Genomic DNA, 19,631 nt, shown 5'->3' on the forward strand with positions numbered 1-19,631 from the left:
ATTTGTAGATTTATAGGGCTCCTATGAAATTATAATTATATCAGTCAGAAAATGAATTCATTTTGATTATTGTTTTAGAGGAAGAGTGGGATATGGCTCAGAAAAATCCAAACTCAGAGTTCCACATTTTACCCAGTACTGGACTCGACATTGCGTTCTACAAAAGTGTCCTCAACAACAACCAACAACCTCAGTAAGTCTCTTTGTCATCATCTCTTATTTCTCTATTACATCCAAACATACGTCACCCTCTTACAATATGACATCTCATCATATCATATACCTAATGACAAGTAACAACCTATGCTGTGGCCATTATTACAGTGCTGGTCTTGGAAATCTTTCTTACACTGACAATATGATTTTATTTTTCAGACAAAAGTTTGACGCCATGTTACAGTCCCTGACCTTGAATGTGACTGATGTACAGATCGTGACCTTGAACAACTTCATACAGAATTTCCCTGTACCCACGACCACCACTAGTACAATAGATGCTATGGAAACACCTCCACCCCAGCCGGTAACTCATCAGGGCCGGATTCGAGGATAGCAGATATATATTCAAATATTATAAGAGGAATAAAATAAGAATTTATGAAAATTTCTCATACATTTTTTTTAAATACTGCATGCAACAAGAAATTTATTGAACATATTGGGTAAATTCTAGTTAATTGATACTATCGTTACACTGTTGTAATTAGGTCACACAGAGGTGGATGCATAATGAAGAAAAGTGAAATATTCTATATCTCATTTGGTACAGCTCTATCTAGCTTATTTTCACTAAAACATATACATTGTATCATTATGTAAATGTAAGGGCATCCAACACATAGTATAAAGAGGTACAAATTAAGTTCTGTTGCTCTCTCTCCTCTCTCTCTCTCTCTCTCTATGTATATCTATTTTTTTTTGTGTGTTTAATGAAATGCTATTCTATTTTGTAGGACTGGAAACATATTCAAATAGAGATGGATACAAAACAGTTGAGAAGGATGAGAAGAACTATTCTGAGTCGTCTCACTATTGACCTGGCTGAGCCGATTATAGAAGAGCCTGAAACTAAAGTCTCCCACAGTACAATAGATAGTGCCAAGCCTGCAAATAGGAGGAGCATAGGTATGTATAGGTAAACATGTATGCTGCGAAAAAAGTGTAAATAAAATTATTGAAGGCACCCGAAACATACATCATGGCAAAGATACTTTTCCTAGCTGTGATAGCCAACTTTTTGTATCTCTATTTTGTTAAAATCATTTGATGGCAGCTGATTTAAGCAGGCACCTGTCTTATTAATAGGCCAATTTTTGTCAGTCGCTCTTGGTTTGACTGTATAAGTGTATAACCCTGGTAAATGCTAGAGCAATGTAATATATACTTCTCTATTAGGGAGAACGTCTCTTACGATTGATATGTTGAATGTCAGACTATTATCCAGAGGTCCCAAGTTTGATCCCTCCCAGAGGCAGTAAGTTTACTTAAAGTGAACAATCGGGCAAGGATGGCTAAAGTCGGTAAAAATCGTGTGAGTGTATCCAGTATAATTTCTTATCAAATAGAAAAATAAAATCTCTCGTCAAAATCTGTCTGCGTACAAAGAAATTTATTTAAACTATAGCAATCCTAAAACGGCCTCCCGGCTGACTATGTCCGTGGTTACATTTCCATGCGGCCTCGCTTTCAATGCTTTCAACTTTCTTTATTTCAATGGTCAGAACTGGGAGACGTAAGCAGAACTTGACCGTCGTATTAATATGTGAGAACTTTTGGAAGGCCAATGAACGCATTTAGACTGGTTTTCTTTGCCCGACTATTCACTTTAATATGTGAAAATCCTGTGCTCTGTTGAGTATTTCTGACAAACATCCCTATCATGTGCTTTTTAGTATTTTATTATAAATATACTGTAACTATGATTACGATAATCCTTTGTTGTCCAGATGCTGACACAGACATGTATTACTCTGCCTCGGATGATTCTGAAGACGAGATGGACAAGTGGTCCAGGTACTCTTACTCTCTAGCCTCTCGTTTTGGTTTTAAAGCATATTTTATTCTTTAGGATTGAATGAATGACATAAGTTCATACAAATTAATTTATGATTTATAAATTATTTAAAATTTTTTTAAGAAATGCACACTTGATATTGAGTAAATTGTATGTTATCATTTACTTGCATTTTTCTGTCTTTGGGCAGTTAAGTCGATCTCCAACTGTTGTTAACAGGTTCTTTAAGGAATTTGAATTTGGGATTAACTTTGTATAATAGGCAGATACATGTTACCTGATTGTTGGTAGATTAATTTTAAGATAACTTTTATGCATTTTAATTATAAAATTGAATAAATGTAATTGATTGCTCCGCCTGAACTATCAAAAGAAACAGATTTTCTGAAAATAGTGTAATGCAAGCAATTGAACATGGAAGATATGTTGGTTATTATATTGTAATGACACAAGCAATAACTGCTAATTTAGTAATTGAAAAATTATTAAATTATATAAATATATTTCTTAGAAAATTTGAAATGAATACATCTGTAGTTATAATCTTGGAATAGAACAATATTTTCACTGATGTACATGGCTGTACAGTATTACCCGTTATTAATTTATTTTTTTATTTGATTTGTTTATTTTTTTTCCTCCATTTTTTCATTTTTTATTTTTTAAATAAATTATTTGATATGTGAAATAATAATGACAAATAGATTAAATAATAGGTTACATTTGAAAATTATCATAATAATTATAATAAGGATATATGTTTTAACTATGACTTACACTCTAACAGGTTTTTGTTGGAGAGGTATGTAGATTAATGGCCATCTGCTCAATAACCAAAGGCTGACAACTCTCAGGAATGTTTATTCTCTCTCTTTTTTTTTTCAGAATTTTGATAATGCTTTAGATGGTTCACGCTATTGTTTTTCAGTTGATGTATTTTATTGAAGTCCATTTTCCAAATGTATTAGTATATAATGGGAAGTGACAGTAATTAGATTTTAACATTAGAGTGATTAGAATACTTGCATTTAAAACAAAAATATTAAATTTGTAATTAATTTGTAGCAGAGGTTATATTGTAATAATGAATTGAATAAGTTCTGTATAAGGTTCCAGATTCATGTACTAGGGAATCTTTTTACTTCAAAGTTCAAATGACATATTAAATACCTTTTAACATCTGACATTTTAACATTTTATTTTTAGTTTTTGTTTTACTTTTCGGAATTGATATTATGTTTGTTGTCATTCTACTTCAGTTTTACATTCAGATGACACTAATATATTGATATACTACATCAGCTTTGTGCAGTACACCTGATCAACATTGTAAAATATCATTTTCTGTGTAAAGCAAGCTGTACAATTTCAGCAAAAATGTTCTCAAAGCTTTTTGATTTGTGTGTACATGCATGAATTCTATTGCTCTCAGTTGTTCAGTTTGTATCTTCATACACAGCACTTGGACAACTATTAGATTTTTTTGTGATTATATATCCTGATTCAGCAGCTTTTTACCATATAGATAATAGATCTAGCTTTAATTTACTGTTGATGCAAAGTCAAGGAGGAAATGTTTAATGACAAAGAAGATTTTCTACTTTTGTTTTGATGTACAATATTTTTATAAAAACTTTGAAGCTTATTTGAAAATTTGAAATATAATTCTCATTACATAGAAACAGAAAAATTAAATGATAAATTGCAAAAAAAAAAAAAAAAATTTGCTCTGAGCTAGTGACCTTTTATGATGACCTTTTGATTACTGTACCTTATTCATTGATAGTCATTCATTTTCCATCTTTGTTAAGTTTTCAGAAATATGTTCAATTTCTTCTTAACCAGCACAAGAACTAGATACTTGATATTGAACCAATTTTACGCTTGAATGAAGTCAGCTATTTAAAGATTGCTCAGATGAGTGACCTTGACCTTCATTTAAGGTCATAGACTGCTATAAGCTGAAATCTTGAAATCTTTAAAATAACTGTTAGTCGACACTCATGTAGCATGATGGGGTGAAGGACAAAATCATTGACCTTAACTTCTATTTAAGACAGAAACAACACTTTTGTCATACAGGTCTAACGACCTAATATCAGGCCTGTGGCATGCTTGACTGAAAAGCTGCAGAGGTGTTCATATGACCTTCAACTTAATTAAGGTCACGGTAGTCAAATTTGACTTTATCAATACATTTACAAATTTAATAGGGGCAAAAGGGTACTTTTTTATTTAAACATCTTTGAAAACATGAAGACCAATTGTCCTCTTGTGCAATGGAAAACAATGATTTAATTATATTAGAAAAGTATTTTGCCAATTGAATGTGATGAGACTCAAATTTATGATGAATAATGTTTTAAAAAATATATCCTGTAGCTTCCATCTTTAAGTGATATCCTAAGAGTGTGATTATTTCTGTTTTATCTTTTACCAGTTACCGTAAAGTCAAGGCAGTTGATGACTACATCACAGACAATAACCGTATGCAGATGTTCATGCGAGCTTCCATTGGAGAAATAGTCATACAGGTATCCTTGGAGCAGAATCGACAACGACGCGAATATCTCATGTTTCGCTTGGATGGATTCACAGCCGATATGGCATACACAGTATGGATTAATAAGAACAAAGTGATTCCGTCTGGAGTTGCATTTCATGCCAGATTAAGAGGAATCGGAATGGCAGATAAACTTCACAGAGGTGATTATTCCTCATTATTGGCCAAAGGCTAACAGGTCTCTCATTGAAAAGGTCTCTCATTGAAACCTGGACAGAGATAGGGGTAGAGAGAGCCATTACAAGTTTTTCTGTCTGTTGATCTTTGTGTATACATGCATTTAATCATATTCCTTTTTATCAGTACTTCGGTCACAAAATCAAAACTTTCAAATTTTGTTGCAATTGATCCTTTGTGATCATATCTGATTGAATTTGTCATGTTGACAAAAAGGTTTAGATCAATCTGCATATAATTGTGTAATGTTATAATTTGATCCACACCTTACTGACTTTTTAGCCCACCATCATCAGATGGTGGGCTATTCAAATCGCTTTTTGTCCGTGGTCCGTCGTCCGTCCTTCCGTCCGTCCTTCCGTCCGTCCGTCCGTCCGTCCGTCCTTCCGTCCGTCCGTCCGTCCGTCCGTTAACAATTCTTGTTATCGCTATTTCTCAGAAAGTACTGAAGGGATCTGTCTCGTATTTCATATGTAGGTTCCCCTAGGGCCCTAGTTGTGCATATTGAATTTTGGGACCAATCGGTCAACAAGATGGCCGCCAGGCAGCCATCTTGGATTTTGATACTTAAAGTTTGTTATCGCTATTTCTCAGAAAGTACTGAAGGGATCTGTCTCAAATTTCATATGTAGGTTCCCCTAGGGCCCTAGTTGTGCATATTGCATTTTGGGACCAATCGGTCAACAAGATGGCCGCCAGGCAGCCATCTTGGATTTTGATAGTTAAAGTTTGTTATCGCTATTTCTCAGAAAGTACTGAAGGGATCTGTCTCAAATTTCATATATAGGTTCCCCTAGGGTCCTAGTTGTGCATGTTGCGTTTTGGGACCGATCGGTCAACAGGATGGCCGCCAGGCAGCCATCTTGGATTTTGATAGTTAAAGATTGTTATCGCTATATCTCACAAAGTACTGAAGGGATCTTTCTCAAATTTCATATGTAGGTGCCCCTAGGGCTCTAGTTGTACATAATGCGTTTTTGGATCGATCGGTCAACAAAATGGCCGCCAGGCTGCCATCTTGGATTTTGATAGTTAAGATTGTTATCGCTATTTCTCAGAAAGTATTGAATGAATCTGTCTCAAATTTCATATATAGGTTCCCCTAGGGCCCTAGTTGTGCATATTTCGATTTGGGACCGATCAATCATCAAGATGGCCGCCAAGGAGCCATCTTGGATTTTGATAGTTGAAGTTTGTTACTGCTGTTTCTCAGGAAGTACTGAAGCGATCTGTCTCAAATTTTATATATAGTATGTTTGCAAAAGTTTGAAAAGCAGAGAAAAGATCCCTCTTTCCATTGTCAGACATAGATCATTCTTTGGTGGGCGCCAAGATCCCTCTGGGATCTCTTGTTATTGTATCACTAACAGGTGCTACAGGGGCATACCTGGACTTACTACAAACAGAATCAGAGAATGAGCTGATCTCCATCTGTTATAGACAGGTAAATACCATTATAATTATATTCTCATATATATATATGCCATACCTTTTTAACATGGAAATTGACAGTACAACTTACCGTAAAAACTGGTATAATTTGCGCACCAGTGTAATTTGCGCAGGTACTTTTTAGGGCTGAATATGCTGAAAAAATCTACTATCTATGTTTTTATCCCCCGCCCAACGAAGTTGGCGGGGGATATACAAATGGGTTCCGTCCGTACGAATGGTTTCCAGAGCATAACTCTAAAACCAGTAGAGATATTTCCACAAAACTTCATACACACATTGGTCTTATGGTCTAGTAGTGCCTTTTGCTATTTTTAGGTTTTCATTTTTTGCATTTTTTCTGTAACCATGGAAACATTGCTGAAAATATCATATTTTTGTATAAGAATCGTTTCCGGAGCATAACTCTAAAACCAGAAGAGATATTTCCACGAAACTTCATAGAAACATTGGTCTTATGGTCTAGTAGTGCCTTTTGCTATTTTAAGGTTTTCACTTTTTGTACTTTTTTCTGTAACCATGGAAACATTGCTGAAAATGGCAGATTTTTGTGTAAGAATTGTTTCCGGAGCACAACTCTAAAACCAGCAGAGATATTTCCATGAAACTTCATAGACACATTGTTCTTATGGTCTAGTAGTGCCTTTTGCTATTTTTAGGTTTTCATTTTTTGCACTTTTTCCGTAACCATGGAAACATTGCTGAAAATATCATGGTAAATGGTAAATGTTACTTTGCAAAACTCCACCCATCTTTGTGTATATAGTCTAATATAAATGTCAAGGCTGTATACCTGATTCAACAATTGCAGCCCCGCTCTACTTGAATTATACTCCATCTTTCTTTAGCTCAACTTCCTTTTTCCTGTTTTTTTTTCATACACATAAGTCTCCACAATCAAACTTACTTCAGCTTTGATATCTCCATTGGCGGGGGATCTGAATGACTATGTCCTTGTTACAATCTTTAATACCTTTTATCATATAAAAAGGTTACCATAAACAGAGCGGTACCTCGACATTCATAGATCGTCAGCCCCTCAGAATGGACAGATTTTTTCCCCGTAAAATTTCTACTGGTAAATCAATGTAAGTTGTGCACCCCCAACTTCATATTTTATTTTTGTACAAAAAAATTGCGCAAATTACACAAGTTTTTATGGTATACGTGAACAAAAACAAAAATAAAAAATAAAAAAAAATTAATGATGGTTTGAACAAATCACATCAAGCTTGAAGAACCGACATGGAAAACCTGAATGACAGTGAACTGAAACATTACATTCCGTTGAGCATTGTACTGTGTTTTGTTGATTAAATGACTAATGAGTTACTATATAATAGCTGATTTCTTTTTTAACATCCTTAGGTGAAGCCTGAGTGTCCAGATTTTGGACCAGTGTTTAAGAACATAGAGCATGGAGCAACCTTAACCTTCAATAACTTGTCCATTATGTTTGACCAGACTGGGATCTGCTATCTCAAAAAGTTTCTGGAGGATCTGAAAGCCAGGTAAAGTACAGCTTACACCAGGATCATAGGGGCTTTATCTCACTATAATTAAAAATGGACTACTGTTAATAGTAGAGAAAGGTTATACTGAATAATGTACCTCAACACAACAACATTGTGCAGAAGAATTGATGAATTGACTCGCATCAATTTGATTTTCCTATCATGTTTAATACATCAATAGCTATTTGAAACCTAGCTGTCAGGCCACAGTGGTTGTTCTGACACATCATCACTAGTCCTCTTCCTCTGGTTTTTGAAATCCACATTTCTCGGGAACTTATCAGAAGTCAGTGGTTTTTGTTTGTATTCTTTGGCGTTCCTCCTCCATCTCCTAAATCTTGCTCGGTCTTTAAGGCTATTGATATGATGTCAAATAAAATGAATCTTAAACCATTAGTCATCCTTTTTTATATCCTTCCTGTAACATAATAGGTAGTAATTATGTAAACTGCGTTTTCATAGATCGTTTAGAATTTTTTTTTTACAATAATATGTTTAAAATGTGTTAGATATGGCAATGTTAATTATATTCCTGTTCTGTCTAACAGGATGTACCCAAAGAAGGATACACTTGATGATAACCCCTTCTCACGGCAGTCTTCAATGATAGACTCTTCTACAGTGAGGCTGCGGAGTAACCGTGGGAGTCGCGGGAGTCGCAGCAGTCGTGCCAGTGTGACCGAGAGGCTCAAGTCAATCGTCCAAGAGAGTAAGCATCCACACTATCACAGAATGATTAGGCTAATAGTTTCAATTCCATTGAAATTCAGTTCAAGCTTTTCTAATCATAAATTTCATATATGATTTTCAGTATTATGATTATATAATTATGAACAACTGCAAAGTCATTACTTGTTAATGCTCTTACCTCTGTATTAGGATAAATTATTGAAAAGATGAAATTTTGCTCAAAATGAATGAAAGAAGACCAATTTTGTATGAATTATGAGTTTAAAATATCTTTGGATTAATTCAGAGGGTGGCCCATCCAGTCTCATCAAGATTCATGTTATCACATGTGTTCATGATGTTAGCCTTCATCTGCGTAATGTTGAGACGAAATTTTCAGAACTTCATATCAAAGGTAGGCTATCATTTGTGTTGAAAGAAATTGTTCATCAAACTTACTTATAACATTTGGAGTAATAATATGATATTGGGCCTATATAATACACCTAGAGGAAGATCTCCATGTTGTTTTGTATGATTAACCTTCACCATCTTGATGTTAATCTTTATACTTCCATATAAAATTTGCTAACATTCATGTTCATGTCACATGGCCCATTAGTGATAGACTTTTGAATATTTCTTGAAGATTTCTTTTTATTATCAATAATGTTACTGTTTTTTAAGGTTTGGAGAGTCAGTTCATTGCCAGAGCCAAGAAAATGACATTCAATTGTCGTCTTCAGAACTTCTATGTGAAAGATCTTACTCCTGGTACGCTGTACCCTAATGTAAGTACTACACCTGTATTATTGTTTAATAAGTTTCATAGAATCCTTTTCAAGAAACAACAGCAGAGTCAAATTTCAGCCTTAATGTATTTCCCTAAAATCTTGATAATAAACTGAATCGAAAATAGACTGGTCTTGAAAGTAACCCTAGGAATCTTTACTGTCAAATGTATCTTGAAAATATGCCGGTTTTGAAAATAGGCCACACTTGAAAGTAAGCCAAGTATAAGCCTCGGATTCCTTCCAAGGAAATTATCTAAAACATAAGACCAATTTTTTCTGATGGTGGTCACTATAAAATTGTCATAACGTTTTGTAGTGGTGTAATTGTTTTATTAATATATACATAAACATATGCATATACATCAATGCATATTTGTATTAAATATCAAAATTGTTTGTAAACATTTTTTTAATGTTATGAAAGTAAGCCAGTCTCGTAAGTTAGCCTATCATACGTTACAGGATAAATGACTTCGAAAATAATCCGGTCCTGAAAATAAGCCTGGGATTTCCTACCAAAAAAGGATATATTAAGCCAAGGCTTATCAAGATTTTAGGGATATCATGAGAGGAATAGAGGGCACTTACCTTACCTTCAGTCAACAGCAGCTTTATACATATGTGTTCCAGTCCAGATAATATACTGCTTAAACCTTTGAAACTAAATAAAAAGTTGGACCAGGCATTCCAAAATGAAAAGTTTTGTCAGTTATAAATTATTTTTCTCTTTTGGATTGATATCAAATTTAGTTATGTTGTTATATTTTGAAGTAACAGATTTATTTGTGTCCTTTACAATAGATCCTTGAGATTGGTACTGATGAAAACCCATTCTTCGACTTAAAGGTAAGTATTAAGAAATTTTTTTTTCTTCAATTCAATGTCTCAATGATGTAGATATTATAATAGTGAACCTGCCTTATCATTAGTTATACATGAAATCACTTTGTAGAAAAAATTTACTTAATTTCATCAATAGATCCTGTTTAATTTTATGTCTATGAATACCTTGATCATTATATTAAATTCATAAATCTGACATTTATCATCAGGTGGAACAGTTTAAATCGGACGGTATGATGCGGCGGTTGTCACGACGGAGTACAGAACCCCTTGATTACTATGCCAGGTTACACATTGGTCAGCTTCAGGTGGCATTCATCAACAAATTCTTCTGGGAAATGACGGTAAGGCAACTTCCCTCTAGGGAGATAACTGATAGTGTTTGTTTCATGTGATATGACAGTTCATTTTGAATTTATTGAAAATCATATATTTCCTTCCTTTTTCAACACTATCATGTGAGAAGGAAGACTAGTGTGTTATGATTATATATAAGATGTAATAAAACATAACATGAATTATGTATATATTTTTCAGAGATTTTTTGAGCCCCTGAAGAGTCCAGAGCTGTCAGATGTGGCTTACAGGACAAAGGAATCAGTGTCCAAACAGGTAATGTCTATTTCCTTGTTCACTCTATCAGCTGAATGTTTTGATGGAATGGAATAGGACATTTTCTTTATTCAATGTATTTGTATCAGAGAAGCTTCTAATTAATTTGAAATTTTAAGACAACTCAGAATCAATGAACATAATCAGCATCCATGATGTGAAATTCAAGTATTTCTTCATCAGATATATCCTAAGATTATCTAGAGTTATCTTTATTAGCTATAGCTATAGATACACTGTAAACTTCACTAGCAATATTTTCACTCTGTGATGCTAACCTTGACCTTCAGATGATGGAAATCACCCCGGCGACGGTACGGATTGCCCTGGTTGTCAAGGCCCACATCCCCACTGTGGTTGTACCCCAGCACTCTCAGTCACGTGACCTGTTCTTCGTCAAGTTTGGTAACCTTGAGGTGTGGAACCAGTTCGAGAGGAAGGAAGTTGTGGATACTGGAATGTCACAGGAATGGAACCACTTCAGTGCCAAGCTCACCTCCATGCAGATCAGCAAGTAAGTCTACTGTTACTCTGTCATAATATATAGTCCCCATTATGCATGAATAACTATCAAAGTGGAGGTAATACTGTATACCAAAAGTAGATCTACATGTTAACATTTGACCTGCATCTAAAAAAATGGCATGTTTGAGAACTATAATCTTCTCTAAATTGTTTTCTTTTTACAAACTGTATGGTCAATTTATTGGAATTTTTCACCTCAGCTCTTGTTAATATGAACACTTTTGAGTAAAATCTGTAATTCATACATAACCCTGTCATCAAAATTCCTGTCAGTGATAAGTTTTTGGTCAATATTAAAGTTTGAATTTATCATGTTCGTTGCTTTTGAATATACAATATGTATGATGAGATATAAATTATTTGTTCATTTATTACTCCTTACTGATGTTTCAGAGGAAAACTGTTAGAAGACAATGAGACCTTTGTGGTTCTCCACCACCTTGTGGAGCCTGTCAACTTCACCGCATCCTTAAGTGTTGCTCTAGCTCCGTTTGTGGCCAATATCATGTATGATGTATCAGGAGAACTGAACCTAGTCAAGGTATTAAATTGTATCATATTGTCAATACAGTATGAAATCATCACAGTTGGACTGAATTATGGGGGAAAAAATTACGTTTAGTTTATTTAAACTTTTATATCTCTGTCACCTTAAAAAAGTTTATATTCAACTGAAAAGAAATGATTTACACCAAGAGTTAACATGTCCACACTGTTTCAGGTGAATATGCTGGAGACGGATATGAAGTTAGTGATGGACATCATGAAGCAGAACTTTGGAGAGGGAGCTCCTTCAGCTAAACCAGGTAGGACACAGTAGATCAGAAAAATAAAGCTTTTAAAATTGTGTCGAAAATAATGATAAATAAAGAAATTTTCTCAATTTCATTCTAGATACGTTTCAGAAATATCTGGAATTAAAGGAAGACAACATTTTTACCACATTGTTACTAACTTTATCAGGATTATTGCCTTTTGACACAACTGTTTGGTTCCAGAATATCATGACATGATTGACTTGTGACCTGATTCTTATTCAAATCTGATTGAGAAATTAAACTGTTAGATGAAAGGCAGGTGTGTTGGCAGATTAGTATGTCACTGATCTACCTAGAACAGGTGCGAAAGGATAGCTCTGGTGATTCCCAAAGAATGAATACAAACAGTAAAAGTTAAAATGGCCAGCTTCACCTGACAAAATTGGAAAAATAATAAATTACGTGTAATATTGCCTGAATTGATATAAACATATTTCTTCCAAACAGATTTAGCCAAACCCTCTGCCATGAAGCCTACCAGTACCATGGATTCAAGTGTGACAGTGATCCAGCACGACCCTGACACACCCACCACTCAGGAGGTGGTCCCTGGGACTCCTTACAACGCTGTGGTCACCCTACAGGGTCTAGTTCTGTGTCTATACGAGGACACCAACGGCAACACCAGTAGTATAGAGGTAGCTAGTAATCAAGGTCAAAGTTTACTTTTCAGAATTCATCGGTTTTAAAAGTCAAATTTATCTACTGTACAGTGATTTTCAACCTATATTGACTTTTGCAAACTGTTTGGCTCTCAAAATATAGCTACATATCATAGCATATCAGCTTTCAACAAGAGAGTAATTTTCAGCATTTAGGTTTTACCATATTCGCTTTTGAATATATGTTTAGACTGTAATAATATATTTCTTAGTTTTCTTCAGTTAAGTAATTTTCCATCTGAAAGTTGTCTTATTGCAAAACATGAATAATTTAGTAATAGTAATTCAGCTTCTAATTAGTAAATTAAATGTGCTTGCAACTGACATTTTTCTCTTTTACTGAAATTCTTTCAGAAAAATTTCCTGAGTCGATTTGAGATAGGGAAGATTAAGGCTAGAGCTAATAGTCATAGAGACGGTGAGAACAAACTCGACTTCAACCTCTCATTCCATACAATGTCAATCGACGACATGAGACCAAACAACACTCGGGCAGTGAGAAAGTAAGTTTTCTTCATTGTTACAATCTGTGCAATTTTGCAGCATTATTTTTTATTAATTGTTTTTCTAAAATGATATTTCCATTATATTTTTATCAAAATAAAAGTTTATGCCCTTCTATTCTAATTAAAATACAAAGGGTTTATCTCAGAAAGCTATTCAACGAATACATTTTTTTTCCCAATGAAGCAATTAATGCATGCATAGTAACTAAGTAGATATCAATGTATGCATTGTCTTAGGTGGCTATCATAGCCTCAGATTAGTGGGTCTGATGTTGGAGATGTTGGCATTTACATACTAAATACATTCTCTATTAAGTCCCCTGCTGATGAAATAGGATGGGGACTATACAAAGGTCACTGTTACTAAAAATAGTTTTTTCACAATTTTTTGTTCCGATAACTTAGCGAAAACACATTCAACAAAATTTCTTCAAATTTCATACAATGATAGTATAAGTAAACAATAATAACTTTTCATAGATTAGAAAATGTAATTGACGACAGGGGATGTGTATAAGCTTGTTTTATTAAAGTAATAATCAGACATGAACTTCTGTTGCTTTTTCAGGGTGTTTTACTGTACTAGAGAGGAAGTTGTTACTGATGAAGACCACAAGCCTCTACCAATGATATCTGTGATATACAAGACTGCACATGACGGAAGTCAGGAAGGTGAGTCACACATGTCTGTCTGTGTTTTTAGGTCATCTGATATTTGGTGTGAAACATCATTGGGGAAGGACAATCATATTTTATATAAATGAGTCTGGTCCGACCCCTAGGGGCTGAGGGGTGGGGCCCCAAAAGGGCTAATTTTCTAAAGTTTAGCTGGCCCACGTCCTGATATCAGGTTTCGGTCACTGATCTCAATGAAAATTGGTCTATAGGGGTTTTGATTGATGCCAAACAACATGCAAGCATTTTTGTAAAGATTTTTGTATTCCAAGATGGCCGCTGGCCCACTTCCTGTTTTAAGGTTTCAGTCTCCGATCTCAATGAAAATTGGTCTATAGGGGTTTTAATTGATTCAGAAGGATAACTTTAGGTGAGGACAATCATATTTTATAAAGGACCGAGCTAAGACCCATGGGGATAGTACGGTGGAGGTCCAAAATGGGAGCTTTGCTGAAATTTGGCTTTAAAATCTGACTCCTCCTTATATTAATCCTTGAATGGGTTACAACCATATTTGGATGAAGGGCTACCAAGTTTGTTCAACAAATGACATTTACCTATTTCAGAAACTTTCATATTCAACTAAGGAGTTCCTTTATTGTTTATATTGATTGTTAACCAATAATTTATAATGTGACTTTGTTATTTTGTGCCATGAGTCAGATGACCGTTAAGGCCCATGGGCCTCTTGTTATCTAGTATGTATGCTGAAGTTTGTCAGTGCTCGATAATGATAAACTTTCGCCATCTAATGAACCAGAGGCAGTAGTACAAAACTCTATCAGAAAAAGAGCAAGAAAACATTTCCAACCAATATTTATGTAAATTTATTTGTGTAGTCATTGCCCCACCCCAACACATTCAAAAGTCGCATAAATACTCACTGGCATGAAATAACTTTCAAGTTCTATCCAAGTTTTGTCATATGGCACCAGCAGACATCAACGAGTTACAAGAATAAGATTTGCCTCAACTAGCTTAAGGCATGTCTATGAAGAAGTAACAGGTAGTGCTAAATTTATTAGAATTATTATTTTAGAGTATACCAAGCTTTATAATTTTATTAATTGTTAATTGGGGTTTTTTCTGTTACAGCGGACATACGCATGGAGAAAGTCACTCTAAACCTGAATGTTCCATTCCTGTTACGTCTGCGAGAATTCTATGCTGGTGCCATGGGAGCTAGTACGTCAGATCTGCCTCCACCTCCTTTACCTGATGACCTTGACACCGACAGCAGCCATGTTGATTCTCCAAACCTACCAGCCCCAGTCACACCTCTCAAAGTGTTCTGTACAGTCAAGGAGCCGGAGATTGTTTTGTTTGCTGATCCTAGTCTTGAGGACAGCCGCATAGTAGTTCTAAAGGTTAGAATGGCATTATGAAGAGCATAGATAAAAAAAAGGAAATTTTTAAATCAGTTACTTCATACATAAATACTTCTAAAATAAAATTTTTTGTTGAATTGAATTTTAATGATGATGCATATTTTATCAGTTCCAATAAATTATAACAAATCATACAAACTATCATTAGCAAATATTTTTAATTCAAACTGAACATCAGATTAAATTTATCAATATTTCATCTTAAATTGTACCATAAAAATTTGCATAAAATGCTTCACTTTGTCTTTTTTTAGGCTGATATTGAGGTAGACATGGTAAACAACGAGAAAACACAAAAACTTGGATCTAAAATAAGAGATTTGAAGATGTATTCAGCTCAGTATTCAACTCAACAGACTGTCAGTAGCTGGGTAAATATATTTTAAGGATATACTGCATATTTTCAGTATTTCACAAATTATGGGTGACTTTTCTCTGCTGAATAAACTTTAACATTATAATTATTACCGACTAGTAGATTTACATCACTTCCCGTTCCTATGGTTAAACCATGTTGTTGCATTGGACGTATGTTATTTCTCTTCAAATTTCATGTAAAATATTTAATCTTCTTATTTTTCCCTCAGTTCTATCAATCCAGGGCTTTTTAAAGACAAATTGACTGTTATCTTCTTGTGATCATGTGACCTTTGTATAATTCTAGGTTATACAGCCCTGTGATCTGAACTTTGAGAGGACATTTAACATTCAGGAAAACCACGTGGATATGTCAGCTCGAATCACGGAGCTGGTTTTGTGTACATCGCCTAATATCCTCCATTTTGCCTTTGATGTTTATGCACTGATGGGAAACACCGATCCAAAGGTATGTAGTTTAATGCTCAATTCAATATTGGAGAATTATCCACCCATTCTCCCCTAATTCTATCCATGGCTTTGTGCTCTGTGTCCTATACTCTGTATCCATAGTAAGCGCTGATGATTAAGAATTTGATATTGTTTCTTCTTTTATTTAGACACCAGAAGACCAACCTAAATCAAAGATAGAGGATTATAAAAATCTTTGGGGAGTTCAGGCAACATCAGCAGAGAAATGGCTAAATAAGATAGGTAAGTTTAGGTGACATTGACAGAGAAATGGCTAAATAAGATACAAAGGTAAGTTCAGGCAACATCAGCAGAGAAATGGCTAAATAAGATAGGTAAATTCAGGCAACATTGACAGAGAAATGGCTAAATAAGATAGGTAAGTATAGGCAACATCAGCAGAGAAATGGCTAAATAAGATAGGTAGGTTCAGGCGACATTGACAGAGAAATTGCTAAAAAAAAAGATAGATGGGTCCACAGATATTCCTGTCATCATGTTCTTTAATGGCATTTATTCTTCTAAAAGACAGAAGAAAAAATGGGAAAGTCTACACATTTAATTCTGGAATAGCTTGATCCTATTTAATATTTACAATCCAAAATATTTGGTATATACAATGAAAATAATGTATCTTATCATTTAAATTTTAGATTGCATTGCATTAAGTGACTTGTTTTGTTAATATATTATCTTTCATATTTTACTATCCAAACCTAATTGATGTTTCACTCCTAAGTCTGTGTGATAATCTCTATCAAACATTAGACTAAGGCTCTGTGTTTACAGACAATAGTGGTAATAACTCCATGAACCCACTGGTACCACACCAGTCCCCTAGTGAGAGCTTCCATCTCGAGATCCAACAGATACACGCGTACTTCCAAGTACGTAACCTTGACCACCAAGTGAACCTACTCCACATTCGGTCTAAACTGGACTCCAATCTCCACGACTGGAACAAACAGGTAAACAATCAAACCGATACCTGGTAAATAAACAGGTGAATTAACTTTGAACTAGAAAAACAAAGATAATGAAAGCATAGATGAAACAGCCATATTTATACAAAGCATTTATACATTATATGAGTTCTCTACCTGTAGATTATTGAGGAATTTGCCATGACATACTATATCATGCAGTTATTTTAATTCTATGTGGCCAAATCATCCATGAAATAATAGTGCTCATTTTATGAATAATTGCTTGCATCATGATTTTTCATTCTAGTTTTTGTATTTTTGATCTGACTATTAAGTCTGCATCTCTCCAAAATGACTCTGACCTTTGACCTTTTTGTAGTTCCACATGAATGCGGAAATGACTCTACAGGTGGACTATTTCAATGAGAAGCTCAGTGTGTGGGAACCTCTAGTAGAACCAGTGTCTGAGAAGGAAGGCATATATCGACCTTGGGAAGTAGTCATCAAGGTCAGTTGATATGACCTTGACATAATTAAATCAGCTTCACCTGATGAGAAGTGTTTATTCTAGATATAACCAACAAATATATTTATATATATTGCTGTAAGGTATATTATAGAAGAAAAGTGTAAAAAAAAATAATTATAGAATACTCTATCTAGTTTATAAATCTTTAATATTTTATCTTAATTTTGGATGAATTGTCCAACCACCTATTCCGTCTTCGCATATTACAGAGTTAAATCCTTTGCGGGTAGGTATCCATTGTGACATCATAATTTTGTGTGCTCAATTAACGTGGTTTTCTTGGAAAAGTATGATTTACACTTAAGTCTTGCAAACACAAGACATTACAATCAATATCTACTCGCAAGGGCAGATAACTCTGTAATATGCAAATACAGGATCTTGTTGCAATGATAATTGAAAAATGTTGTTATAGCCATGCATGTAACTTAATATGAGTACAAAGATGATTGTAATGTTTGACCTTACTATATATATTTGAAGAAAAAAAATTCAGAGGAGATAATCATGATTGCAATATTTGTAAAATTGAAAATATTTGGATGTGGATTTGTAATATTGAAAATATTTGGATGTGGATTTTCATGTAATCTTTGACCTATACATCATTTTATAACCCTTGACCTATATGCTATTGTAACCTTACAGGTGATAAGAGGGCGGAGCTACCCTATGACCTTTAACTATGTGCAGGAAGGATTTAACATGGAGGAATGTCTGCGTAATGACGTGCAGCAGTTACTTCACAACAGTCGACATCGCTCCAGCAGCTCCGAGTCAGAAACTGACGAGTCTACAGAAATGACTGTCCTCAGACCAAAGCTACCAAGAAAGCGATCCAGAATTGCTAGTGACAAGAGTTATGGTATTTCATAGCCTTCTGCTATCTCCATGTTATAAACCATGAAATGTTCTGTGTTAATTATTTATAAGATAAGATTTCATTTATTTTATGCTCTGACATAATTCATTCTAAAAGTTATTGATATTGATATTAAACAGAATGGTAATGACAATAAATGATTATAAAATTTTGATATTGACATTAATTAACTATGACCGTAACCTAAAACTAGATGTATGACTATAATGTATAGAGCTCAGATCTAATGTGTTTTGATTTATTCATGACAAATGCAACCCTTTACCTGTATTAACATGCTTGTCATACTGTAAATGTGGATGTATTCCCTAGCTTTAAATTTCGCGGTCTGCATGGGTAAATATTTTGCAACAGTATTCCTTTAAAAGTAAATACATCTGTTAAATTTTTGCAACATAGTTTTATTATAGTTTAGTATTTACACATCAGGGATTTTTTTTTTTTTTTTCGCTCAAAAGTTATTCGTATAATTAACATAAATTATCCTTTTGCATATATTTCCACATTTATGGTAATCAATTCTAACAAAGCCATTTTCTAATATTTGCTTGATGACATGCACAACAATCTCATAACCCCAGGTACCTACTGAATTTACATTTGACCTACATATTGATTTAATAAACTTACTAATTTGACACATTCAAAGTTTAGTACTTCTGCAAATTATATCCAATTTGGTAATGGCAATACTAAAACATTTGCATCAACTTCAGCTATTATAGTTATATAGAAAATACACGGTTAGTATCTTACAATACAAGGTTTTATTTTGGTGCGAGACTTAGGAAAGCCGAGATGACGAGGACTTTGCCGAGTCATCATCGGCTTTCCGTGTCGAGCACCAAAATAAAAACTTGTATTGTAAGATACTAACCGTGTATTCTGTTTATCCTGCAACCATTATTGCATTCATAAACCGAAAGCAAACTTGACAGTTATTTCCTTGGTTTTGCCCGAAGCGAGAAGCTTGAAGTAGATCTTTGATGCGGAGGTAAAAGATTCACTTATACCGAGTGAGAGTGTACTCCTGTTTACTGCCGTGGGAAATAAATAAGCGCATTCACAAACAGTTTCCGTAATTCCATCAGTATGATACATCGCTCAAAACAAAATGAAATACCTCAAAAAACCAGTTTGTCAGTATGGGGACAGTTGCAGGATAAAGAATGTTATTAGAACAATAATTATTCACTCTAACAGAATTATAAAATATTTCACTGCCAAAATATATAGATAATATACCTAACCAC

At 34.3% G+C, this 19,631-nt stretch overlaps 1 protein-coding gene across 1 annotated transcript in view; it reads left to right on the plus strand.

The window, feature by feature from the left end:
- Positions 1-19,631, plus strand: part of LOC138335146 (intermembrane lipid transfer protein VPS13A-like) — a 46,637-nt gene that overhangs the window by 25,333 nt on the left and 1,673 nt on the right. The window contains exons 20-45 of the mRNA XM_069284097.1: positions 79-193; positions 376-523; positions 954-1,125; positions 1,947-2,013; positions 4,455-4,720; positions 6,125-6,198; positions 7,575-7,717; positions 8,269-8,429; positions 8,697-8,804; positions 9,077-9,180; positions 9,985-10,029; positions 10,236-10,370; positions 10,564-10,638; positions 10,929-11,152; positions 11,557-11,704; positions 11,885-11,969; positions 12,429-12,619; positions 12,998-13,146; positions 13,718-13,821; positions 14,920-15,191; positions 15,467-15,583; positions 15,877-16,038; positions 16,190-16,283; positions 16,830-17,008; positions 17,346-17,474; positions 18,144-18,360. Coding sequence (XP_069140198.1) covers positions 79-193; positions 376-523; positions 954-1,125; positions 1,947-2,013; positions 4,455-4,720; positions 6,125-6,198; positions 7,575-7,717; positions 8,269-8,429; positions 8,697-8,804; positions 9,077-9,180; positions 9,985-10,029; positions 10,236-10,370; positions 10,564-10,638; positions 10,929-11,152; positions 11,557-11,704; positions 11,885-11,969; positions 12,429-12,619; positions 12,998-13,146; positions 13,718-13,821; positions 14,920-15,191; positions 15,467-15,583; positions 15,877-16,038; positions 16,190-16,283; positions 16,830-17,008; positions 17,346-17,474; positions 18,144-18,360 — 3,684 coding nt within the window. The remainder of the gene's footprint in view (positions 1-78; positions 194-375; positions 524-953; positions 1,126-1,946; positions 2,014-4,454; positions 4,721-6,124; positions 6,199-7,574; positions 7,718-8,268; positions 8,430-8,696; positions 8,805-9,076; positions 9,181-9,984; positions 10,030-10,235; positions 10,371-10,563; positions 10,639-10,928; positions 11,153-11,556; positions 11,705-11,884; positions 11,970-12,428; positions 12,620-12,997; positions 13,147-13,717; positions 13,822-14,919; positions 15,192-15,466; positions 15,584-15,876; positions 16,039-16,189; positions 16,284-16,829; positions 17,009-17,345; positions 17,475-18,143; positions 18,361-19,631) is intronic.

Source organism: Argopecten irradians, chromosome 1, assembly GCF_041381155.1.
Source record: "Argopecten irradians isolate NY chromosome 1, Ai_NY, whole genome shotgun sequence".
Taxonomy (NCBI): domain Eukaryota; kingdom Metazoa; phylum Mollusca; class Bivalvia; order Pectinida; family Pectinidae; genus Argopecten; species Argopecten irradians.